General features: G+C 60.9%; 1 protein-coding gene across 1 annotated transcript; it reads left to right on the top strand.

Moving 5' to 3' along the window:
* Positions 1 to 1,628: 1,628 nt before the first annotated feature.
* Positions 1,629 to 26,269, top strand: ONECUT3 (one cut homeobox 3). The gene is made up of 2 exons (XM_040086933.2): positions 1,629 to 2,658; positions 25,726 to 26,269. The coding sequence occupies exons 1-2, from the start codon at positions 1,629 to 1,631 to the stop codon at positions 26,016 to 26,018; spliced, it is 1,323 nt and encodes a 440-aa protein (XP_039942867.1). The 3' UTR covers positions 26,019 to 26,269.

Below are 26,269 nucleotides of genomic sequence, written 5' to 3'. Positions count from 1 at the left end.
CTCAGATGGGATAAAAAACTGTGGGATGGATGGGATGGGATGGATGGGATGGGATGGACAGAACGGACGGGTTGGGATGGAGTGAGGTGGGGATGGCTGAATTTGGACGGGATGTGAATTTGACTGAATTACTCCCCGAACAAGCGGGTGCCGGGCAGGTCACCACGAACACCCTCGGAAGGGCTGGGCCCTGCTCTCCACACCGGAGCTCCCAGGTCCTCCCGGGCGTTCCTGGGCTGTGGAAACCGCCTGGAGCCCGACAGCGGCTGGGAACAGAGCAGCCCACGAGGGGCTGGCGGGCCCCCCGCACGAGAAGCGATGGATTTTATTTTTGTTTTTTCGGTCCGTTCAATAAAGCTTGGGAAACAGGCAAGTGCCGGCCTGGATGAGTGGACACGGCCGGGAAAGGCCAGGACAGCGCGGGGAGCCCAGTTCGGGATAACGGGGCTGGGGGCGGCTGGAAATTTGTCTGGAAGAACACCGAGCGCCCTCCCCTCCAGTGGCCTAAGACCGACTCACGTTGGCTCTTCATCCAGTCCTCCCTCACCCTCCTTTCCTCTACATTTCCATTTCCCTTTTCCCTTTCAATTTTCTCTTTCCATTCTCCATTTCCCCATTTCATTTTCCATTTTCCCTTTGCGTTTTCCATTTTCCATTTCAATTTATTCTTTCCCTTTCCTTCCTTTCCTTTTTTTTTTTTTTTTCCCCTCCCTCCCCCCGTGCTGCTCAGGGCCCTGCGGCACCGTGTGTCGCCCCAAGCGCGTCCCCGTCACCTCCCCTCCCCGTGCCAACGCCACCTCCCCATCCCCGAGGCAGCGCCCGCCGAGGGGCAGGGGACAGGCGGTGGTGGGGGGACACGCGTGGGGAAACACGGGGACAGGATATTTGGGATAGACAGGGACAAGCAGGCCCTTGGGAGGGGAGAACGGGGCTGTTGGGGACGCTGGGGACGCTGGGGACGGGCGCGTCCAGGGGCGGCTGGCACAGCCAGATGCGCGGGGGCGCAGGTGGGCACCGGCCACCTGCAGCGCCGCCGGACGCGCGCTGGGTACCGGGCGCGGCGGGGAGGGCGCGACGGCCGGTACGGGAGGGTCACCCGGGGCGGGAGGGTCACCCCGGGGCGGGAGGGTCACCCCGGGGCGGGGGCGAAGGTGACCCCGGCGGGGTCCGGGTGAAGGCGCGGCCCCGCGCTCCCCGCCGCCGGCGGCACCGGAGAGGTGCGGGGGGGCGGCTCGGTCCGGCGGGGGCGGGGCGGCGCTGACGTCACGCCGCGGGCCAGAGCGAGGCTGCCGGGAGCCGGGAGCCGGGAGCCGGCGGCCGAGGCTCCGCAGCCGCCCCGCACCGAGCCCCGCGCCCCGCGCACAGCCCCGCGCCCCGAGCCCCGCGCCCCGAGCCCCGCGCCGAGCAGGGCGGGCGGCGGGCGCACCATGCCGGCCTGACCGCGGGGCGCGGACATCGATCCCCGGGCGCGGAGTCTGAATTAATCCGGGCAGCCGGCGCGGGGAGGGGGGGCGGCGGTGGAGGAGGAGGAGGAGGAGGAGGAGGAGGCGGCGGCGGCGGCGGCGGGGGGGTGGGGGAGGAAGGCAGCGAGCGAGCGGGCGAGGCAGCGGCAGAGCCCGGCGGCCACCATGGAGCTGGCGATGGAGAACCTGGGCAGCCTGCACGGCGTCCCGCACTCGCAGCCCGCCGAGCTGCTGAGCCCCGCGCACGGGCGGCAGAGCTCGCACCGCAACCTGGTGCCGCACGGCCGGCCCGCCATGGTCTCGGGCATGGCCTCCATCCTGGAGGGGGGCGACTACCGCGGCGAGCACAGCCTGGGAGCCCCGCTGCACCCCGCCATGAGCATGTCCTGCGAGTCGCCCTCCGGCATGAGCCTGAGCAGCACCTACACCACGCTGACTCCCCTGCAGCACCTGCCGCCCATCTCCACCGTCTCGGAGAAGTTCCACCACCCGCACCACCACCACCACCACCACCACCCGCACCAGCGCCTGGCCGGCAACGTCAGCGGTAGCTTCACCCTCATGCGCGACGAGCGGAGCTTGGCCTCCATGGGCAACCTCTACAGCCACTACCCCAAGGACATGCCGGCCATGGGGCAGCCGCTATCGCCGCTGCCCAACGGGCTGGGCAGCCTCCACAACGCCCAGCAGCCGCTGGCCCCCTACGGCCCCGCCGGCCACTTGCCCAACGAGAAGATGCTCTCGCCCAACGGCTTCGACTCGCACGCCGCGATGCTGTCCCGGGGCGAGGAGCACCTGGCGCGGGGGCTGGCGGCGCCCAGCTCGGCCATGATGCCGCCGCTCAACGGGATGCACCCGCACGGCCACCCGCACGGCCAGCCCGGAGCCTCGCTGCTGGGCGAGCGGGAGCGCCCGGCGCCCGGCCCCGGCTCCCAGCCCGGCGGCTCCGGGCAGGTGGAGGAGATCAACACCAAGGAGGTGGCTCAGCGGATCACGGCCGAGCTGAAGCGGTACAGCATCCCGCAGGCCATCTTCGCGCAGAGGATCTTGTGCCGCTCCCAGGGGACCCTCTCGGACCTGCTGCGGAACCCCAAGCCCTGGAGTAAGCTCAAGTCCGGCCGGGAGACTTTCCGCAGGATGTGGAAATGGTTGCAGGAGCCGGAATTTCAGAGGATGTCGGCGCTCAGACTGGCAGGTAGGACACGGCACGGCTCGGCTCAGTGGGTCAGGGGGAGCCGCGGACGCGCGTGGGAACCCTTGGGGGTTCCGGGTTTGCCATCGCGGACCGAGGCCGGGCTCGGGCGGTGTTACCGGTTTGTAACATTAAGACCAAAGGGAAGGGATGTGTATTTAAGGTGAGTTGTACCTAAGGCGACCTCCCGCCTCCCCGGGCCTGCTGCTGCCCGCGAGGGATGCGGGATAGCGGGTGGAGGGAGCCGAGAGGTTCCCATTCGCCGCCTCCCGTCCTCCTGCCTCGGGGATTTCCCTCTGGGCGCTGCCGAACGGGCCCCGCGGCGCCGGCAGTGTCCTGGAACTCCTCCGCCGTCGGTTCGGCCGCCGCCTCTCGGTACCGGGGCCATCCCCGGGCCACCCCGCCGGGGCTGCGGGACCGGGGCCGCGCTCCGCTCCCTCCGGGCTGCCCTCGGCAGAAGGAACGAGCCCCGCCCGCCCCGTGCCTCCGGTTCCCGGCTGGGTTGAGGTCCCGCAGCGCCTTTCCCCGCGCTCTCGGGCCGGCGCAGGGCCGAGGCTTTGCTGGAGGAACTCGGGGTTCCTGTGCCCGGGGCGGGCGGGGGTCGCGGGGAAAGGGCCGGAGGGTGGCACAGAGGGGACAGCGGCGAGCGGGGACGTGCCCGGTGCTCCCCGGCACAGAGCCGCTCCCCCCGGAAACGACCGGAGCTCTCGGCTCCGCGGGGCCGAGCCTTGGCGGAGCAAACACGCGTTAGCGATTTTTAATTTATTTTTTTAAGAAATCCGAGCTCCCCGTGGGGACGGGCAGAGCGGGCGACGAGGACCCGCCGTTATTTATGGGGAAGAGCAGCGTTCATATGTATTTAGTGTAATTCAGTTGCTCTTTAATTAGGGCAGGGTAGTGGCATCTTTTAGTTCCAGTCGATGCCCTATTGAAAAGCAGTTAATAGAATGCAAATTGTTCCTGGCTTTACAAGGTTCTGGTAAATAAAGATTTAAACACTGCCGCGATCGGCCGTTTAATGCCCCCGTTGTTGGGGCTAATTGAGCAGCGGGCTTGGGCTTCTGCCTCGCCAGAACTGGAAATAATAATGAATAATTCAAAAATTCTCATAGTAATAATAATTAAAAATAACCGCGACGGTGATGATAAAAAGGTGGCCGCAGCTGGGGAAGCTCAGGGAGAACCCTCTTCTCGGCCCGCCTCGAGAGGTCCTTGTCCCCGGCCAGGGCAGGGATCCCTGTCCCCGAACCGGCTCGGAGGGTCCCTGTCCCTGCTGCCACCTCTTTTCTCCTCCCGCCGCCGTGGGAGGTTTATTCTCCCCAAAATGATTTTTCTTCACCGCCGCCGTTTCCCCCGGCGCCAGGGCCGCCATGTCCCCATTATTTACAGGAATCATCACCCCAGATTTCCGGGGAACGGGGTTCGTTCATTTGCTGGCTGTGAAAACAGGAAAAAAAACAAAACAAAACAAAACCACCGGCAGCCACCAGCGCGACCTCCCGTCACGGACCCGCCCGTGCTGCGCCTCGCTCCCCACGCGGGCCCGGCCGCCCCACGCGGTTCGTGGAGGGGCTCGGCCGAGCCGCCCCCCCCGCTCCTGCCGCTTTGTTCCGGCCCCGAGCCCCGCTGGGTCCCGCTTTCGTTTCGCTCCCTCCCGGGCCCGGGTTCCGCCCCGGCCCCTCGGGCTCAGCCCCGGCCCGGCTGCCCCGAGCAGCGGCATCTGCGGGAGGGGTCGCGCTGGGGGGGCCGGGCCCGAGCCCCCCGTTCGATGCGGGTGAATCCCCAGCCCGGCCCAGCTCCAGGCCTCGGGTTGAGTCCGCTCGTTCTCTCCGGCTGCTGGGGGCCGGGGGGGGTCCGGATGATTGCAACACTCACCCCCCGGCAAGCAGCGAAGGGACCAGGGCAGCGAGCGGAATTTTTCCTTCCCGGTTAAAGAAAAAAAAAAAAACAACAAAAACTGTGTGGCGCGGCCGGGGCAAGGACTGGTACAGGTTCTGATCCCATTCCTGGTTCTATTCCTATTTCTCTTTCTGGCCCTATTCCTCGTCTGCTCCTGATTCTACTCCTACTCCTGTTTCTGGTCGTGGTTCTTGGTCCTGATTCCGGTCCCGGTTCTATTCTTATTCTCGTTTTTTGTTATTGTTGTTGTTATTTTTGATCCTAGTCCCGGTCCCGGTCCCGGTTCGGGGCCGCCCGGCCGCAGGAGCCCATCAGATGGATTAGTCCGAGTCACTGAGCCGCGGATCGATGACCACGCCGGGCCCCTAGAAATGGCACCCGCCGCTTTTCTCCTCTTTCCACCCCAGTTCCTCCCGTCCCGCCGCCCCCTCCGCAGATGAACCATTAATTATTCAGCCGGGAGATGGGGGGGCTGCAGCTCCGGGCTCCCTCCGGCCCCGCTCGCCCCGAGGGGCTCCGCAGAAGAGGAGGGGTCCCACGGAGGAACATCTGGGCAGCAGCTGGCGGTGCCCAGCCCGTCCCCTCGGGCCGTTCATCTCTGCGACCCCCCGGGCCCGCTCCAGATTCATCCCCGCAGACTTCGTGACCGCCCCGCGAGGCCGGCGAGGGCCCGCGGGTGACCGAGAGCTCCCACGGCGGCGCTTTCGGGGGTCCCCTGCGCGGCTTTGACCCCCACCCGCCAAACCCCGGGCCCTCGTGCCCTGCGGGGGGAACCGGCTTCTTCCCCGCGGGGGACGTGGGAGGTGGGTGCGTTCCTGCGCTCCCATCCCCGCGTGTCCGCGGAGGGCAGTGGGTGCCGTCCCGCCCTGCGCGTCCCTCCCGTGGCTGTGGGTGCGCTCCCGTCCCGGCGCCGCCGCCAGCGGGAACCCCCTCCCCGGCAGGGATTTATTCCGACACTCGGGACCAGGAAATTCGCTCGTGATTATTTCTCGGGAGGGCGACAGCAGCGTTGTGTCCTTTTCGCGACACGGCGCTCCCCGCTCGCCGTGCTCCTCCGTCCCTGACTCGAAGGGGCGCTCGGGGAATCTCTCCTCCCGTGGTTTTCCCCGGCCCTGCGTGGAATTGATCCCCGCGGGTGGGGTGCGGCTGCCGCGCAGGGCCCGGGGGCCTGGGCAGCCCTCGGAGCCGGGCAGTTCCTCCTGCTTCTACATTCGCTTCTCCTTTTCCCTCTTCAACCTTTCGTTTTACTCTTCCTTTCGCACTTCTACTCCTCACCCCCTACCGCCGTTTATTCGTTCTCCATTTAATTTTTTTTTTGTTTTAACTTGCTTTTGTTCGTTTTGTTTTCTTTCTTTTCTTTCTTTCTCTCTTTCTTTTCTCTTTCTCTTTATTTTCCTTTCTCTTCCTTTTTCTCCCTTTCTTTTCCTTTCTCTTCCTTTTTCTTCGTTTATTTTCCTTTCTCTTCCTCTCTTTTCCTTTCTTTTCCTTTCTTTTTAAATCCTTCTCTCTTCCCATGAATCCCTTTCCCGAACGCGTCTCCGCCGCAGCACGAAGCGTCGTTATTCGACACAAACCCCAAAACCAACCTCAAACTGCGAGCACGACCGCGGGGCTGGGCCGAGACAAATACCCGAGAGCTTCGACAACACTAATAATTAATGCCACTAGTTAATACCGCGAATTAATACACAGACGTGATAGAAAAAAAAGGAACAAGATGGCGCTGAATAAAACCCCGGGAAATAGAAATAGAAATATATATAACTATAATTTTTTTCACGAGTTTTGTTTTAATTTCAGCCTCTTTCAAACGACTTTGGCCCAACCACGGCTCCTCCTTGCCCGCGGCCACCGGGCACCGGGGCGACCCCGGCCCCGGCCCGGGAGAGCGGCGGAAAATCGCGGAAAACCGAAACGCAGGTTTCTCTGCTTTCGATCCGCGAGTGGCCGCAGGCGACGGGGAAAAGGAGCCGCAGCCGCGGGGAGCTTTGGAGAACCAGGAGCGAATGGGTTTTGTCGCCGTAAAATGGGCGAAAACGAGAATTTGGGGGTCCCGGCTCCCAGCGGCTCCTCCCGGCCCGGGAGAGCTGCCCACGCAGGGACAAAGATTTGGGAAAGGAGGCAAAGCTTTGTCCCCGTTGGGGAAAAACAAAACAAAACAACAAAACCAAAGAAACAACCCCCCCAAAAAGTATGGGTTTTTTTTGTTTGTTTTGGGTTTTATATATATTTATACATATATACATAAATATATATATATATTTAGTACTAAAATTCCTTATTTTTTTCCTTAAATCGCAATTTTATTTAGCTATTTTATTATATATTTTTTTAGCTCGTTAACAGAGTTGGAACGAGGTGTGAGCTTTAAGGTCCCTGCCGATCCAACCCGCCCGGGGATTCCGTGAATTAAAAGCGACTTTCTCCCTCCGCCGCCGCGGAGCCGCCCGCAGGGCGCAGCCACCGCCGGCACCCCCGGCTGCGCGCTCCGCCGCGTTCCCTGCGCCCTGTCCCGCGGCTCCTCGCGTCTCCCAGCGCCTGAACCCCGCGTCCCGCAGCTCCCCGCACCCTCCGCGCCCCGCACCGCGCCCCGCACCGCGCCGCCTCCTTATCAGCGCCGCGGGGCCGCCTCGCTCCGCCCGCGGCTGTTTTTCTGTTTGCTCCTAATCTGCGCGTCCAAGGGGCCAATAAACCTCCCGCGGGTTAAACATTAAATGGGGTTCCTTCTCCCCAGCCCGCCGGAAATCGCCTCCCCTCTCCGCGGTGTCCCGGCCGCCGCCCACCCGCGCCCGTGGGGTTCTGTTCCCCCGAACGCCGCTCCCCAAATCCCACCGAGGGCTCTGCACATCGCTCCGGCCCCGGGGGTAAAAACTGGGGGGTTTTCTTGCCGCCTCCTTTTATTTGGGGTTCTCGTTTTGGGTGGGTTTCGTTGGGTTTATCTTTTTCTGGGTGTACAACGCGGGGGTGATAATTTTTTTTTTTTTTTTTTTTTTTTTCCTCGTCCTGTCAATGGCCACTGAAACCATAAGGGAGAGATAACAGAGAAGAGAAAACTCTCGGAGTGACCTTTGAATCAATTTGAAAAACCTCATTTAACTGATAAGTCTTGAAAGGCCCAGAACTAATTTGAAAATACATCTATTAAAATCTCATTGCCGCTGCCTGGGAGCTGCTGGGAAGGGTGTGCGAGGCGACTTCCCGGGGTCGGGGGAGCCGGGAGAGCAGGTTTAAACCCTGGTCAACAAAGAGATTGCAGAGCTGACTGCAAAATGATGGGGCTTAAACCAGGAGGGGATAAAAAAAAAAAAAAAAAAGAAAGAATATTACAAAGAAAATGGGTTTTTCTCTCCCAGCTGGTGGGGAAAGGGGAGATTTACAGCATTTTCCTGCCATAACCAGGCACGGAGTCTGGGATCGCAGACAGAATATTGGATTTTTATTTATTTATTTATTTGTTTGTTATTTTTTCTTTTTTTTTTTCCCCCTTCACAAAACAAATCCAATATTTTCTCATTCTGCTCAGAGGCAGCTGCAGGGCCAGGGAGCCTGTGGCTCTGGGGGGGCGGCCGTGCCCCACTGAGGAGCTGAGGGGGAAGCTCTGTGCTCCCATCGCTGCGATTTCTGCCCAGCTTCCTTGGTGCCAGAAAAGCAGAGGAAGCAGAGGGATGGTGAAGGCAGGAGAAGGGCAGAGGCAGGGCCCAGGCTCCTGTTTTCCTGCCTTGGGAATGTCCTGCCCTGCCCTGGGCATCACCTGGGTGTAAAGGACACAAAAGTCCCTGCAGAAACCTCCTGGCGCAGGGGGCTCCTGGGGTGAGGGATCACGGGCTTGGAGCAGGTGGCGATGGCTGACTTGAAATTCGAACGCAAAAATAAGATTTAAAATGGAATAAACTCCATCAGAGCCTGGTTAGAAAGAGCTGAGGCTCGGCAGCTCGCTAGGGGTGTGGAAATCCAGCTGCCCTCCTGCTGCAGACCTTGGGGTGCAGTTTGGGATGGCGCTGCCTGGGGACGGGCCGTGCTCCCGGGGGGAATTGCTGCCTCCCTGGCTCTCACGGACGTGGACCAGTCGCCTCCCAGCACCAGCACCTCTCTGGCTGGACAGGAAGAGTCTCCTGAGGTCCCCTGAGGAATTTGGAAAGGTTCAGGCAGAGGGAGGCCGGCACCCTGGGTAGGAATGGAGGCATTGGGCAGCTTTGAGCTGCCCTCAGCCCATATCCACGCTCTGTGCACGGCTCTGGCCCAGCTTCATTTTTAGATTTGAGCTGAGATGTCCAGATTCCTGTAGCTTAGCATGAAGCTGAGGCTTGAAAGAGCCCAGGATGAGTCCCATTGAGCCAGGACGTGTCCCATCAACCTGGGACATGTTCTGATCCTCCCAGGGTGTTCACTTGGCCACTCCTGCACAGTACCAAGGGCAGCACAGAGGGGTTGGGGCCTGCCCCTGGCTTGGAAAACTGCCCCAAAGGGGGAGTTGGAGTCCAAAACTTTCCCCTCCAGCCCATCCATCCTCATCCAGAAGCGATGCCAGGTGGGAGTGATGCAGGAATGCGCTGGCGAGCAGCAGCTTTTGGCAGCCCAGTGTTTAATCCTGGCTCCGTGCAGGACTGAGGCCACTGAGCGGCAAAATTTGCTGATTTAATGGAAATTCAAAAACCTCGTTAATACCTCGAATGATACAGGGAGATCTCTGTATCCAGCAAGACGTAAAACCAAGTCGGGCTTGGAGGAGAGAAATGGATTTTTAAAACATTTGGTGGTGTTAAAAAATAGGGAAGCCGAAAGGCAATGTGGATTCTCTGGTGCTGGGAGGAGGGACCAGGGCATTTAAAAGATAAAGACCCAATATTAAAACTGAGAGATGTTTATATGGACATGGGTAAGATTTCAAGAATGACCCTAATATATTAGCAATTTTTTATACACACACATATATATATTTATTTATTAGGGATCTGCATCCATGCTCTAAGCACTGGTGGTTTCTGCAGTGCGAGGAGAGGAGGTTCAGAAGTGATTTAAAAGCTGTTCCACGGGGTTTGAGGTGTTTTATGTCTGGAGAAGTTGGGTTCAAGGCGTTTCACAGGTGGGGAAGTCGATGCCTTGCCCACCTGGGTGGGTGCAGGGGCGCAGGGCCACGGGTCGCTCTTGTTTTGCTCGGATTCACTTTGGGATTTGGGAAACCTCTTGTCAGACTGTGGGGAGCTCAGCTCTGCCCGGCCTGGGAGAAGGAAATGGAAAATTTCCGTATGGAGCAGGAGGGGAAGGCTGGGACTGGCTGTATTCTCCTTGCTCGCAGAGGAGGGGGGAAAATCCCAACATCTGGACAAAAAATAAATGAGGGGAGAGCAAATTGCAGCTTTTGCTGCTGCTGCTGCTGTGGCCAGGGGTTCCAACCCCGCTCTGCTGGGCTCGGGGCTCCGCAGGACGAGGCAGCAAGGGGAGCTGCAGGCTGGAGGGGAACAGCGCTCTCCTGCTGTGGGAATGAATCCAGGGAGCCCTAAATATTTGTGCCGGCAGGGCTGGGTGTGCCAAGGAGCTCGGGGTGTGGCCCCGAGCTCCGAGGGCACTGCTGGGAACCCAGAGTTAAGGTTTGGCTGTCAGGGACCCTATAAAACCCCCAGATGGCCCAAGAGCAGGGGAAACACCTGGGACCGCAGTGATCTTCACGGGTGATGGTGTCCCCAGGAGCAGGGGAAACACCTGGGACCGCAGTGATCTTCACAGGTGATGGTGTCCCCAGGAGCCCCCAGCGCGGTGCCCGGCACGGGCAGGGGAAGCCAAGGCCATGGCAAGGTTGGCTTTGGCCGCTGGGGAATGTCCCAAAGCCTCTCCACGCCAAGTGCCACCACAGGAGCCGTGACGCGGCCGCGGACCGCGAGGCTGAGCATCCGCACCGCCCCTCGGGCCTCAGTTTCCCTCCCGGCTGCTTTGGCAGCGTGGGGCATTAAACCCGAGCAATCCCGCGGTGCCACGGAGCCTTTCGGGCGGCAGACGAGGCCCCTCGGTGCGAGCCCCGCTCCTCCCGGCCGATAAGGAGCAGGTAACGAGCGAAGTCTCTCCAGTAGGGATAAAATTGCAAATGCGCCGGGAGCTGCTGACGGGCGATAGCATCAGGGGCTGACAGAGATCTCAGCGGCTCCGGGGGAGCTGCTCCCACCGCGGAGCAGCGCAGACCCCGGCACGGCCCCGGGAACGCAGCGGCAGCAGCCCGTCCCCGCAGTTTTTTTCCGCAGATCTGGCCCTACTCCGTGGTTTTTTTCCCGTTTTCCGAGGGTCCCCTGTTCGCCGTGACGCGGCACCCCCGGGTGAACCCCAGCCCGGGATGGGGGACGGATCCCAGCTGCATTTTCCGCTGTGGAAGGAGCAGCACCTGGAACGTGACGCTCGATGCCGAGGGGGTTTGTGCTTCCAGAGCCTCCCCAGAATGGGGGGGTCCCTTCCCCATGCGCCCCCCGACTCGCAGGGATGGTGGCACTGCCCTGCCAGGCTTCAGAATCATCCCGAGGCCTCTGGAAATGGATGTCTGGATCAATGCCTGACGTAAATCCACTTTTTTGGGGGCCAAACTGCGGGATTTTGGTGACATTTCTCGGTGAATTCCTACCCTGGTGTTTCCAGGGGAGTTCCTCTGCTGGACTGCTGCTGGACAGCCCAAAGCCACTCGCTCACCTGCCCACACACACGGGCAGCCAGAAAACAGAATTTGAAAAATAAATCATCAAACCCAGGGCATTTATTCGAGGAAAGACGATTCCGAACCAGCTCGCTTTTCCTGGAACACCTTTGAAAGTATCTCCCCAAAACTATTACAGGCTTTTCCACCCCAAACTGGTGATTCCCCTGCCTTCAACACCTCCAAGAAAACCCCAGATTATTTATTTGCTCTGGTTTTTGTCACCGTGGTGAGGTGGTCGCCCCGCTGTGGGTACCTGGGGGTGAGCCAGGTTCTTCATCCTTGGGAAAAGCGACCCTGGGGGGACATTTAGGGCACTGGGGGGCTCTGATGCCCCCCTCAGCCTGGCACCTCGGCACTTTTTCGGGGAGTTTGTGGAGGGTTTGTGCTTCCTCTGGATGAGGGATTCATTCCGGGGCCGCAACCCAGCCCGGGTACCCCCGCTGGGACGGGGCAGCTCCCTGGCAGTGCCACTGTCACCTGGCCGTGTCACTGTCACACGGGAGAACCTCCTGGCAGTGTCACTGTCACTTGGCAGAGCCCCATGGCAGTGTCACTGTCACCTGGCCGTGCCACTGTCACACGGGAGAGCCCCCTGGCAGTGCCACTGTCCCCTGGCAGAGTCCCCTGGCAATGCCACTGTCCCCTGGCAGAGCCCCCTGGCAATGCCACTGTCACATGGCATAGTCCCCTGGCAGTGTCACTGTCCCCTGGCAGAGCCCCTGGCAGTGTCACTGTCCCCTGGCAGTGTCACTGTTCCCTGGCAGAGCCCCTGGCAGTGCCACTGTCCCCTGGCAGAGTCCCCTGGCAATGCCACTGTCACATGGCATAGTCCCCTGGCAGTGTCACTGTCCCCCGGCAGTGTCACTGTTCCCTGGCAGAGCCCCTGGCAGTGTCACTGTCCCCTGGCAGAGCCCCTGGCAGTGTCCCTGTCCCCTGGCAGTGTCACTGTCCCCTGGCAGTGCCACTGTCCCCTGGCAGAGCCCCTGGCAGTGTCACTGTCCCCTGGCAGTGTCACTGTTCCCCGGCAGTGTCACTGTTCCCTGGCAGAGCCCCTGGCAGTGTCCCTGTTGTGCAGGAACGGGAGGAAAGAGGCAGGAATGGAAAGGGGACGGGAGGTGGGGAACAAAGGGGCTGCTGGGCCCTGGGCTCGGGCAGAGCTGTGACACCCCGCGGGTCCCCTCGCTCCCTCCTCTCCTCCCTTTGCTCTTCATCCTCCTTGTTTGCTTTTTCCTTTTTTCTTTCTTATTCACCTTTTCATTTCCTCCCTTCCCCCCCTCTTTCTTTCCCTTTCTCTTTTCATTTGTTTCCCTTTTTCTTTTTCCTTTTTCTTTCCCCTTTCCCTTTTTCTTTTTCTCATAATTCTCAATTTCTTTTATCTTTTTTTCTTGTTTATTTTTCATTCCTTTTTCTTCTTCTGCCTCTCTTCCTCCTTTTCTCCCACTTCCTTCGCTTTGTTCCCTTTCCTCTTGACTCATTTTTCTCTGCTCTCTTTTCCCCTTTTCCCCCTTCCTTCTCACCTTTCCCTCTCAACCCATTTTACCTCCCAGCCACTTTCCAAGAGAAGCCATTCTCTGTAACCGATCCCAAACCCCTTCCCCGAGCTGTGCTGTCACATTCCACCGTCCCACCTTCGGGGGAAGCCCTGGGGACGGGCAGCACCTGCTCGGGGAATAGGGGCAGGGAATGGGGCAGGGAATGGGGCAGGGGATGGGGCAGGGGATGGGGCAGGGGATGGGGCAGGGAATGGGGCAGGGAATGGGGCAGGGAATAGGGCAGGGAATGGGGGAATGGGAGCAGGGAACGGGAGCAGGGAATGGGAGCAGGGAATAGGGCAGGGAATGGGGCAGGGAATAGGGGCAGGGAATAGGGGCAGGGAATAGGGCAGGGAATGGGGCAGGGAATAGGGGCAGGGAATAGGGGCAGGGAATAGGGGCAGGGAATAGGGCAGGGAATAGGGGTACGGAATGGGGCAGGGAATAGGGCAGGGGATGAGGCAGGGAATGGGGGCAGGGAATAGGGGAATGGGAGCAGGGGATGAGGCAGGGAATGGGGGCAGGGAATGGGGCAGGGAATGGGAGCAGGGGATGAGGCAGGGGATGGGGCAGTGAATAGGGCAGGGAATGGGGCAGGGGATGGGGCAGGGAATAGGGCAGGGAATGGGGCAGGGAATGGGGCAGGGAATAGGGCAGGGGATGAGGCAGGGGATGGGGCAGGGAATGGGGCAGGGAATAGGGGCAGGGAATAGGGGCAGGGAATGGGGCAGGGAATAGGGCAGGGAATGGGGCAGGGAATAGGGCAGGGAATGGGGGCAGGGAATGGGGCAGGGAATGGGGCAGGGAGTGGGGCAGGGGATGGGACAGGGAATGGGGCAGGGAAAGGGGCAGGGAATAGGGCAGGGAATGGGGCAGGGAATGGGGCAGGGAATAGGGCACGGAATGAGGCAGGGAATGGGGCAGGGAATGGGGCAGGGAATGGGGGCAGCGAATAGGGCAGGGAATAGGGCAGGGAATGGGGCAGGGAATAGGGGCAGGGAATAGGGGCAGGGAATGGGAGCAGGGAATGGGAGCAGGGGATGAGGCAGGGAATGGGGCCGGGAATGTGGCCGAGAATAGGGGCAGGGAGTGGGGCAGGGAATAGGGCAGGGGATAGGGCAGCTCCTTCGGGATGAATCCCCCTTTCCCGCAGCCCTCCCCGCAAACCTGCCCGCGAGCTCCCGCCGGTCACGTCGCCATCAAAGTGATGTGCCAGCAATATCCAACACGCAGTTAAAGCCACTCGTGGGAGTTTCAATAAAATCGACCGGGCAGGATCAATGGGCTGCGCTGGCCCCATCCCCACACGGAACGGGGCGGGGGGGGGCAGGAAAAACACCCAGGGCTGCGAAATGGGGGCGGTGGGAGCGGGGAGCTGATTACAAATCTATCCCATCCTTGCCGTGATTAATTGCTGCTTTACCAGAAGGAACAGCGCGGGGTGGGGGTCATTTTTAAAGGTAGCGTTGAGGAGGGAGTTTCTCCGCTGTCTTTGGAGGGGAGGAGGCAGGAGCCCTTTTCCCGTGGGTTTCCCTCCCAGCAGGACGGGGCCGGGAGCAGCAGCCGGTGGGTCGTGATCATTCACATCCCCAGCCATGTGGGAGTTGGGAAGAGCCCTCCCCATCTCCAGGGGAAGCTGAACCCCATCCAGCCGGGATCGCTGGTGTCCCAGCGCTGGGACCCTGTTGTAGGGCTGGCTCAGCTCCCAGCCAGGAGCTTGATGGAGCGCCGGGCTCCAGGTTCCGGCTGCCCCTCACGCTAAAACACCCCCGAGCAGCCCCTTCACCCCACACGGGGACTTTGGAAGGGCTCTGCGTCCTCCCCAGCGCTCAGGGGGGGGCTCGGTCCTGCCCTGCCCTCCCCGGAGATGCCCGGCTCAAATTAAAACATCATCCATCGTTACAGTGGCAGCGCATAATCCCTGGCAGATCAGTGCAATTACTGCGGGAAATGCCTTGGGAGCTGAACTAATAACGCCGGCCCGGTGTATTAAGAGTCACTGGCTTAGCGCCGGCCACGCCACGGCGGCCCCACGCGCGAGGGGGAACGGCCGGGGACACCCGGGGGACAGCGGGGCCCCAGGGGGATCGGGGTGGTGGCGGGGTGCGCGTTTGGGGTGGTTTTCTGCCCCCCAACCCATAGGTGTGGGCAGTGCTGGGCAGTGCTGGGCAGTGCTGGGCAGTGATGGGCAGTGATGGGGCAGTGCTGGGGCAGTGCTGGGCAGTGATGGGCAGTGATGGGCAGTGCTGGGCAGTGATGGGGCAGTGCTGGGGCAGTGATGGGCAGTGCTGGGGCAGTGATGGGCAGTGATGGGCAGTGCTGGGCAGTGATGGGGCAGTGATGGGCAGTGCTGGGGCAGTGATGGGGCAGTGATGGGCAGTGATGGGGCAGTGATGGGCAGTGATGGGCAGTGATGGGCAGTGATGGGACAGTGATGGGCAGTGCTGGGCAGTGATGGGCAGTGCTGGGGCAGTGATGGGGCAGTGATGGGGCAGTGATGGGCAGTGATGGGGCAGTGCTGGGGCAGTGCTGGGCAGTGCTGGGGCAGGGATGGGCAGTGATGGGCAGTGCTGGGCAGTGATGGGGCAGTGATGGGCAGTGCTGGGGCAGTGATGGGCAGTGCTGGGCAGTGATGGGCAGTGATGGGCAGTGCTGGGGCAGTGATGGGCAGTGATGGGCAGTGCTGGGCAGTGATGGGGCAGTGATGGGCAGTGCTGGGGCAGTGATGGGCAGTGCTGGGGCAGTGATGGGGCAGTGATGGGCAGTGATGGGCAGTGATGGGCAGTGAGGGGGCAGTGATGGGCAGTGCTGGGGCAGTGATGGGGCAGTGATGGGCAGTGATGGGGCAGTGATGGGCAGTGATGGGCAGTGATGGGCAGTGATGGGCAGTGATGGGGCAGTGATGGGGCAGTGATGGGGCAGTGATGGGCAGTGATGGGGCAGTGATGGGGCAGTGCTGGGCAGTGATGGGGCAGTGCTGGGCAGTGATGGGGCAGTGATGGGGCAGTGATGGGGCAGTGCTGGGCAGTGCTGGGGCAGTGCTGGGCAGTGCTGGGCAGTGCTGGGCAGTGATGGGGCAGTGATGGGGCAGTGATGGGGCAGTGATGGGGCAGTGCGGGGCAGTGCGGGGCAGTGCTGGGGCAGTGATGGGCAGGGATGGGGCAGTGATGGGGCAGTGATGGGCAGTGCTGGGCAGTGATGGGGCAGTGATGGGGCAGTGATGGGCAGTGATGGGGCAGTGATGGGGCAGTGATGGGGCAGTGCTGGGGCAGTGATGGGCAGTGATGGGCAGTGATGGGGCAGTGATGGGGCAGTGATGGGGCAGTGATGGGGCAGTGCGGGGCAGTGCGGGGCAGTGCTGGGGCAGTGATGGGCAGGGATGGGGCAGTGATGGGGCAGTGATGGGCAGTGCTGGGCAGTGCTGGGCAGTGCTGGGCAGTGCTGGGCAGTGATGGGCAGTGATGGGGCAGTGATGGGCAGTGCTGGGGCAGTGCTGGGGCAGTGCTGGGGCAGTGATGGGCAGTGATGGGCAGTGCTGGGGCAGTGCTGGGGCAGTGCTGGGGCAGTGATGGGCAGTGCTGGGCAGTGCTGGGGCAGTGCTGGGCAGTGATGGGCAGTGCTGGGGCAGTGCTGGGGCAGTGCTGGGCAGTGATGGGCAGTGCTGGGCAGTGCTGGGGCAGTGCTGGGGCAGTGCTGGGCAGTGCTGGGGCAGGGATGGGCAGTGCTGGGCAGTGATGGGGCAGTGATGGGGCAGTGCTGGGGCAGTGCTGGGCAGTGCTGGGCAGTGATGGGGCAGTGCTGGGCAGTGATGGGCAGTGCTGGGCAGTGCTGGGCAGTGCTGGGCAGTGATGGGCAGTGCTGGGCAGTGCTGGGGCAGTGCTGGGGCAGTGATGGGCCGTGCTGGGGCAGTGCTGGGGCAGTGCTGGGGCACACGGAATTCTCAGCCCTGCACCCTGCTCGGGTTGTGCCATTCCCGCGGCTCCCGAGGCTGCCCGTTCCGTGTCCCCCCCCCCGGATGCGGATGGACCGCTCCATCCCGTGAGCGCGGAGCGGCCGGACCGGCCCATGGCGCAGAGCGAGAGGGGAGCAAGGCCCGGTCCATCGGGCAGCGGGGGGGGGGGGCGGGTTGTACCACTGCGTCCGCCCCGGGGGGGAGTGCAGCCAGCCATCCGCAGGGGGGCGCCAGCGCGGCGGGCACGGCCCAGCGGAGCGGGGGGGGGGGGGGGCGGAACAAACCATTCCCGGCTGCGGGGGGAACGGGCGGGACCAGCACTCCGGAATGGCGGGGGGGGGGCCGGGATGGGACCCTCCGGGCTGGGACCCCTCCTCATCCTCAGCCAGGGAGGGACCGGCGTGACCCTGGGCCAGAGGGGTGAGGGGCACGCACCTGAGGGCCATGCCGAGCAGCAGAATGGGGTTTGTCTCTGCCCCTGTCACAGAATTCCAGAGCAGTTTGGGTTGGGAGGGACCTCAAAGCCCATCCAGTGCCACCCTGCCATGGCAGGGACACCTCCCACTGTCCCAGGCTGCTCCAAGCCCTGTCCAGCCTGGCCTTGGGCACTGCCAGGGATCCAGGGGCAGCCACAGCTGCTCTGGGCACCCTGTGCCAGGGCCTCAACACCCTCACAGCCAACAATTCCTGCCCAATCTCCCATCCAGCCCTGCCCTCTGGCACTGGGAGCCATTCCCTGTGTCCTGTCCCTCCAGCCCTTGTCCCCAGTCCCTCTGCAGCTCTCCTGGAGCCCCTTCAGGCCCTGCCAGGGGCTCGCAGCTCTCCCTGGAGCCTTCTCCTCTCCAGCTGAGCACCCCCAGCTCTCCCAGGCTGGCCCAGAGCAGAGGGGCTCCAGCCCTTGCAGCAGCTCTGTGCCTCCTCTGCCCTGGCTCCAGCAGCTCCCCGTGCTCCTGCTGTTGTTCCCCAGGGCTGGGGCAGCTCTGCAGCTGGGGTCTCACCTGGGTGGGCAGAGGGGCAGAATCCCCCCTCCCCTGCTGCCCACGCTGGGGGCTCAGCCCAGCACAGGGGGGTTTCTGGGGTCAGTGCCCATGGCCGGGGCAGCCTGAGCCTCTCCCCACCAACACCCCCAGTCCCTCTCCCACGGCTGCTCTCCCTGAGTTCATCTCCCAGTCTGTGCTCATGGCTGGGGTTGCCCAGACCCTGCTGAGCTCCTTCCACCCGTGCTGGCTCTGTTCTGGGTGGGAGCAGCTGGGAGTTGGGGTCACGCTGGAGCTGGGCTGTGTCACGGGGTGACAGAGCTCTGTGAACTGCCTGGAGAGCCCAGGGGCCTCTTGGAGTGAGTGGGGCCTCACACCTTGGATGATCTGGATCTCCCTCCTGCCGTGTACTGCTGGAGCTCAGGGACAGCCCCGAGCAGATCGTCCTGCCCACCTTCAGAGGCTCCTGGAGACACAAACCCTGCGGATTACAGATTGTCCTGGTTTTCCCTGCACCACAGAGGAACAATTCCAGCAGCCCACTGAGAACTGGCTCGGCCAAGCCCCAAGGGACCTTCCCATCTAACACCTGATAAATGCACCGGGACCAGATGTCATCAGGAAATGCAGGAAACTCTTGGGTTTTTTCCCCTCCAGTGCATTTTCCCTTTCTCCAGCACATGTTCTGTGGTTGCTGACGGCTCTGGGCTCTCTCTGGACACCAGCTCAGGGCCAGCACGCACTCTGATGAAAGATGTGTCCCTGACACTGAACTTGTCCCTGCTCAGAGCTCCCGGTGCAGGAGCAGCTGGGGGCAGGATCAGGCTGGTGGGAATCCCCGATGCCAAAGGCAGATCCTTGCTGCTCCTCTCTGTACGAAGGGGCGAGGACAGAGTGGAATTCACAGGACCCTCGGCCACGAGTGTCACAGCGACGCCACCCCGGATTCCCATCACAGGCTCCTTGTCCAGCATCACCTCGTTCTCACAGAATGGCAGAACCCTGGAATTTCCTGAGCTGGATCCCACAGGATCATCATTCCAGCCGCTGTCCCTGCACAGACACCCCAACAATCCCACCCTGAGCACCCCTGAGAGCGCTGTCCAAACGCTCCTGCAGCTCTGGCAGCCTCGGGGCTGGGACCATTCCCTGGGGAGCCTGGGCAGTGCCCAGCACCCTCGGGGGCAAGAACCTTTCCCTAAAGTCTGACCCAACACCAGTCTCCCCCTGCGGCTGTGACACAATTCAACCCCCAAACTCCCCTTTTCCCCCCACATTCCGTAGCTGGGGCTCTTGCACCACCTCTGAGCACGAGCGAGTCGCGCTGACCCCAAGGAAAACTTATTTCATGGGATGGAGGTTTTCCAGCCGCTCCCCCACCTCGTCCCCTCCTCGCTGCCGTCCCCCCCGGGCTCTGCCGCTGCTGCCTGGCTCCGGCACTTCATTAGCACCAATTTGCTCTCGTCACGCTAAGTGCTGCTGACTCGGGAGAGGAGTGAGGAGAACCGAGCAGCCTGGAGCACTCCCGGCTCCTGCCCGGCCCTGCCTCGCTGCTCCAGACCCCGGCAGCAGCTCCCCGTGGCCGTGGTCTCCACCGGAACAATAAAAGCAGCTGATCCTGGTCCCAAAAAAGGCCTGGAAAGGGAGGAAACAGGACAAACCGGGGAAGTGATTTCCCAGCGGAGCCGTGAGCTGATCGCGGTTCCCCTGGGTGGTGGCGAGAGCAGAGCAGGGCGCCAGCTCTGCCTTCACAAAGGTGTCTGGAAAAGCAGGTGGAAAATGAAACCTCTGCAAGAAAAGAGATGCTTTTAACAACAAACTCGCCTTTTTAAGTCACGTGAAGCTGCTTTGGTGCCCCTGAGAGGGGTTTGGTGGCTGCTGCCGGGGCCAGAACAGCTCACCTGGAAAGGACAAGAGTAAAACCAGGGCAAATGTGGAGGGCTGGAGCCAAGCACAGCTGCAGCAGCCACAGCTCCTCTGTATCGCTCCAGCTTCCCTCCAACCAGACAAACTCGTCTGCTTCGATGCTGGGAATGCCGAAAATGCCACCCATGGAAGAACAGGCCAAGCTTGAGAAGTGCAGGAGGGGAAACGAGGTGTCCTGGGGGCTCCTCTGCGCGCTGGGGCAGCTCTGGTGATCCCAAACCGGGAGGAGACGGGAGCCTCCTCTCGGGAAGGACCCTGAGCAGAGGACAGAGGGCTCGTGCTTCCCTTCCCAGTCCCTCCCCTCCAGAATCCAGCCCCGGGGAGCCCCAGGGCTGCGGGGGATGTGTGGGGTGCTCGGTGGGGGCTGGCAGAGCCTGGCACCCAGAGCTGCTCTGGGATGAGCCAGCCAAACCTCGGCGTGGCAAGGGAAGGGAAGGAGGGGAAGTGCAGGCGGCAGCGCTTTGTCTCATCTCATCTCGTCTCGTCTCATCTCATCTCCTCATTTGCAGCGTTCGGAGGAAGATTTAATTTGCTGGGCTCGGGGAAGCGGCTCCCCCTGCAGCGCTGGCTGCATACCAATGACCAGGGGCTCTCCTCGTCCTCCTCGCTGCCAGGGACACCAGCGGGGAAGCCTGGCCCCACCGAGGGGGACACGAGGCACGGGGACACGTGTGGGGCTGCCGGTGTCCTCCAGGCCAGCAGGGCTGCCGGGCTCTGCGGGCACGGCGCAGCTCCTGAGCACAGCTCTCAGACTCTGAGCGGCCTCTGATGTCTTTTTTCCTACACTACAGAGTGCCTCAGATGCTGTGGGACCACGGCACTCAAAATTCCCCGCCAGTTTTGGAGCCCAGGAGATGGTTTTTTTCATCATGTGCTGCTGAAGTCTGGGGATCCCAGGAATGGGCAGTGCAGGGCAGGCTCTGCTCCGGTCATTCCGTGGTTGACACCACATCCCCTGTGCCCCTCTGTGTTTGGAACCAAATGGGGTTTCAGGGGGGAACAAAAAAAACCAAACCAAATTTAAAAAAACCCAAACCAACCAAAAAAAAAAACCCGAAACACCCCCCCCCAAAAAAAAAAAACAAACAAAACAAAACCAAAAAACCCAAACAAACAAACAACAAAACAAAACAAGCAAAAAAACCCCACCCCACCCTCCAAAAAACCAACCAGCCAAACAAAAAACCCCCCAAACAAACAAACGGAAAAAAGAAGTTGAGGTTTGTTTTTTGAGCACTTTTCCTTCGTTCTTTACTGCTGCAGCATTGTGTTCTCCCAGCTGGAGAAGATCTGAATTTCTGCTGGGGACCCCTATTTGTGACAGATCTCTTTGGCCTCTTTTCCTGCAGTGCAAAGAGAAGTCAAACCAAGCTCTCAGCCCCACTGTGCACCAAAGGATTTGTGGTTTGGAGGTGAAGCTCCCTGAGCTCTGCTCCAGGCTCTGCTCCAGCTCTGGGCAGCAGATCCATGAGGTTCATTCAGACCCTGTGGGAGGCTCTGGGCTCGTCCCTGTTAGCTCAGAGCTGAAGCTCCCAAAGCCTTCTTGAGCAGCGTGTGGGGGCTGAACCAGCAACACCCAGCTCCCTTCCCTGGGAAAGGGAAGAGATCACAGAGCCCTGGAATTGTTAAGGCTGCAAAAAAAGACCTCTTAGATCAAGTCCAACCATCAACACAGCGCCACTCCCATGTTCCCCGCTGAAACGCGTCCCCAGGTGCCACATCCACACATTCTTTGGACACTCCCAGGGATGGTGACTCCACCATTTCCCTGGGCACCCTGTGCCAGGGCTGGGCATCCTTTCCCATGAAGACATTTTCCCTGACATCCAATCTTAACCTGCCCTGGTGCAACTTGAGGTCATTTCCTTCTGTCGTTTACTGCTTGGGAGAAGACACCGACCCCCACCTGGCTACAACCTCCTTTCCGATCCCTCTGCCCCTTCGAGGAGAGGGGGAGACTGAGGCTCGGAGGGGGCTGGAAGGCACGGAGAGAAACCAGCTTTGCTCAGGGCCCTTTCCCAGCCAGCGCCCAGCAGTGGAATCAGCCCATCCCACCTCTGCACCAGGGAAACCTGTCCCCACCTGGCCAACCACAGCCAGGTTCCCGCTCTCCGTCCCTTCCTCCACCTCCCTCTGAGCCCGTAAATGCTCCTCAGTCCCCTTCCAGCCCTGGGAGATGATTTGACAAGGAGAAAAAGAGAGGAACTGGTGGGTTTTGTGCAGATTTCCCCCCCTCCCAACCTTGCTTACAGCCGGCGTGCTGGCTCTGAAAGCCCCTGGCTGTCTTTTGTGATTTCAACAAATCACCGGCACTTAAGCAAAGTGGGCAGAAAATTACAGGTTGTATTGCAAGTGAATGGAGAGGGAGAGCACGCTGGGGCCGAAAAACAGAGGTTTGCGGGTATAATAGAGAAAGCAGGGACTTGCAGGCTGTGGAAGCCTGCAAAGCCATCAGGTATTAGTTAAATGCTTCGTGGGGTTCACGCTGCGAGGCATAATCGCAGTTCCTGAGCAGCAGCCGTTTGATTGTCTCTGTTATTGTCCCCTCTGAAATGATTTGGGAGATGTTTCGCTCGGAGCTGTCAAGGTTAAGTCAAGGAAAAGGCGCTCCCTCTGACACGAGGCTCCCGGAGGCAGAAAGCCTCGGCAGCGCCGTCGGGGGAGGAGGGTGGGATGCCTCTGCTTTTGGAGCCCTTTCCTTCTGCTTTCCCAGCCCGAAGTTCCTCCTTGTCTTTGCTCCTTGTGGTTTTTTTTTTCCTGCAGCCAGGTCAGAGCTGCCTTCGGGATGGGATTGTCGGGATTGCGTGCCTGGATCTGTGCCCTCACCCCGTCCCTCCGCGTCTGCCGTCCCCTCCTTGTCACTTCTGGGCTCCTCGGTTGGGTTTGGAGGGTTTGAAATGAGCTGGGGAGGGGTTGAGGGAGGAGAAGACCCCCACTGCGGGTGAACCCAACCCTTTATTAGCCAGCAGAGCATCCCCCGGCCATGGGAGAGCTCAATCCATCTCTCCCACGGTTGTTCCTGGTGCTGCCAGGGTCCTCTGTGCCCCAGGAGGAGCAGGACGAGCCCAGGAATAAATCCTGTCCTTTGGGGACACGGTGCAGAGGCAGGGGTGGAAATGTCCCCATCCCAGAGAGACCCAGGGAGCCGGAGGGGACACGATGGAGAAACGACATTTACCCAAGGTCGGGTTGTTTGGATTTTAGAACCTGGGGCGGGGAAAAAACTGGATTTGGAAGCACAAAGAAAATATCTCACCCAGCCCCGGCTGACACGGGTGGGAGTCAGAGCCGTGCCCCTGGCTGCCCCTTGTCCCCGGCTGCCCGTGGGGACGTGGGGACAGCCACCGCCAGCCTGCCCGGGAAAGCAGCGCCCAGGGGATGGGGAATGGGAAAAAGATCCTCCGTTGAGGGGTTGATGGCTGCCGTAAATAGATCTGAGCAGCGTCGCCATCGATCGCTGCTGTGCGGAGCTGTAATTAGATTGAGCTGGGGGAGAGGGGTGTTGGGCTGCGTCAGCAGAAAGGGAAATTAATAAATAAACAAACCGGCGCAGGAAATGTGGGACGCGGCCGCCGCTGGCAGCGCGGGCCAGAAATAACCCCAAATAGCGGGGGGCTGAGGGGTGAGGAGCGGGGTGGCACCTGTGCCCGAGCTGTGTGAGAGGAATGGCGCTGGTTTTGCTGCAGGAGCCCAGTTTCAACAGCAAGGCCCTGCTGGTTTCTGTTCCCCTCAGAGCTCAGGGTTACTAATGGGAGACTGGGCTGTAATAATCGCTCCTAAAAATAGGAATGGGAGGTTGGAAAGCTCAACACCTGAATCTCGGGCTGGAAGTCCAGCTCTGTGCTGGGCACAGGTGCCGGCAGGCAGGAGAGCAAGAGGACGGGTTGGACTGCTGGGGTGACAGCTGGGTGACATCCACAGGTCCCGTGGGGACGTGGGAGACGCTGCAAGTGCCATCCTGCAGGGCAAAAGCCCTGGGTGGAGTGTGAGGAGCCCACCTTGGCACAGGAGGAGCTGAGCATGCCAGGGGTGCCGGGAGGGCGCGAGGAGGGTGGGCGAGGGGCGCAAGTGTGGGGGAATTTTGCTGTTTGTTGTTCGGTTTGGGGAGACGTTTGGGGGAGGGTCGTTTTAAAATTCATGTCTTGGGGGGGAGGAAAAAAAGTCAAATTTTCTATAAAGGCTTTTTTTTGTTTGTTCTTTTTGCAAGCATCTGATGGTCATAGGGTAGGTTTCCACATTCTCTGCTGGCTGTTTGAGTAAGGTACCCCTGGGACAGGGTCCCCTGGCGTCACTCAGAGTGTCCCTTTGTCCCTGAGGATGGTGGTGTTCAGCCAAACCTGCCTGGGGGGGAGAAGGGGAGGGGAAGGTTCTCCACTGGCTTTACCAGGGGTGCCTGATTTGGACTGAGAGGGGTTGGTTGTGCCCAGCTCGGTGCCTCCCATCCCCTGCCCGGTGGAACCAGAACCAGGCTCTCAGCACCGCGTGGGGACGGGGCCAGGACCGAGCCCAGCAGCTGGGACACAGAGCTAAAGCTGCTGGATAAATTGTCTGCTTCAGTGAGCTCCAGATGTCCCCAGCTCTGGGTGGAAGGGGTGGATCTCATCCTTCTCCCTCAGCTCGAGGTGATGTGATGAGATCTTGTAGTGGAAGCAGCTGAGGAGCTACAGGAGGAGGAGACTGCTCGTTTTCCAGTGAGGAAGAAATTACCCCAAACACCCTCCCACTCCTCCTGGGCTGTGTGCTGCCTCCCCTTTGGCTGTGGAGGTGTGTATGGAGAGCAGGAAGGGGTTTAGCTCAAGGGCAGTACCTGTCCCGTGCTGCCCCATCCCTGCAGCATTTCGGCCTCGGCCTTTGGCCCCTCCGAGCTCTGTGCTTGGAGCTTGGAACTTGCTTTGATCCCTCCAGGCCAAAGAGGCTCCTGCAAGTGCCTGAGAGGAGCGAGTTGAAGTCTGCCACTCAGACAGCAAATGTCTCAAGGGCCTGTGCCCTCCCTGCAAAATCCTTCAGAAGATCTGAACCAAGAAACCCCAGAGGCTGAGAACTGCTGCTGCCCCAGGCAGGAGCGGGACTTCTCTGGGAAGCCTTTAGCCCACAGTTTGCTCTCTCTTTTCTGAGCTCCCCAGGAGGAAATGCTTTGTCCCCGGCCCTGCAGGCTCAGACCCATGCCCTGCCTTGCCCATGGCATCTCAGGGTCCTGCAGTTCCGTGTCTGGTTGAGTCCCTGAGCACCCAGATCAAACCTCGACAGCTTCAGGTTCTGCTTTGAGCAGGGGCTGGATCAGCCACCTCCACCATTTTATAGTTCTTCAGGAAAACATCAGAGCAAAGGTCCCCTTGTCCCGCCTCTTCCACCAACAGTGTGCTTGATATCCCCACAATTAAAATTCATATATTTATGTATTACACTCACTGCCCCCTCTGCCCTCATGCAGCGTGCTGGGGTCGGGGGCCTTTCCTGGCTTCCCCACCTGGCAGCCCCTCGGTGCCGACCTCTGGCTCCAGCCAGACCTGTAGGGGAGGCTTCAAATTCAATGCTGACAAATGTGCCAGGGGATCCGGTAGCAAAGGCACACAGGGGAGACAGAATTTCCTGGAGCCTCCAGAGACTCAGGCGGGAAATCCCATCCCAGAGCAGGTGGATCCGTGATCGGCCCCTCCAAGCTGATGCTGTGGGATTAAGGCAGCAGAGTGACCTTTCCATAATGTCAGTGTTTCCATGAGTCCTCCAGGGAGATCCACAGCGGTGATGAGGAGGCGAATGAGACCATGTTGAGGGAAGCCGATGGATAACCCCCAAAATTTAGGGGTGAATCCCAATAGCCAGTCTCTGGGAGCAGAGCAGCGCAGGGGTTTCCTCAGCTGGGGGTGCTGAGACTTTTCCTGGGCTTCCCCCAGGCTTTTGTCACACTGGTGTCCCGAGAGGCCATCGTCCCTTCTCAGCGGGCGCTCAGGAGGCACAGGGAGGAAGAGGAGGGAGCGGTGGGACACGAGCCCGCGAGTTTCCTGGAGGGAAGGACCTGGATTTCGGGAGGCAGCTGGGCGGCCTGCGAGCGGGCCAGGGTGGGGAGCCCCAGTTAACGGCCCTGTTCTCTCTTTTGAACGTCTCCAGCCTGCAAACGCAAGGAGCAGGAGCAGCAGAAGGACCGGAGCCTGCAGCCCAAGAAGCAGCGCCTGGTCTTCACGGACCTGCAGCGCCGCACCCTGATCGCCATCTTCAAGGAGAACAAGCGCCCGTCCAAGGAGATGCAGATGACCATCTCCCAGCAGCTGGGCCTGGAGCTCAACACCGTCAGCAACTTCTTCATGAACGCCCGCCGGCGGTGCATGAACCGCTGGCAGGAGGAGCCAGGCGCCAACCCCGGGGTCCCCTCGACGTCTACAAGCACTTTCTCCAAAGCATGATGTCCCCCAGCCCTCCCTGCCCCTTCCTGGACGTCCCCCTCATGACAGAGCCAACCCCAGACCCACACGCATGGCCTGGCCGGGGTGGGTGCTTTTGGGTGGGTCCCTCAGCCTCCCGAACCCTCAGCTGGGTGTCACCCCTGGACGTGGGGCTGGGGCCACCTCCTGCTGCCGCGTCCCGCCAGCTCGTGGAGCAGGGACAGGGTCTGTGACCAGGCCAGCTCCATCCCCGGGAGGGCTCAGAGGAAACC

Source organism: Hirundo rustica, chromosome 26, assembly GCF_015227805.2.
Source record: "Hirundo rustica isolate bHirRus1 chromosome 26, bHirRus1.pri.v3, whole genome shotgun sequence".
Lineage (NCBI taxonomy): Eukaryota > Metazoa > Chordata > Aves > Passeriformes > Hirundinidae > Hirundo > Hirundo rustica.
Note: the sequence above shows the minus strand (reverse complement) of the source record. Positions and strands in the feature narration are given on the sequence as shown.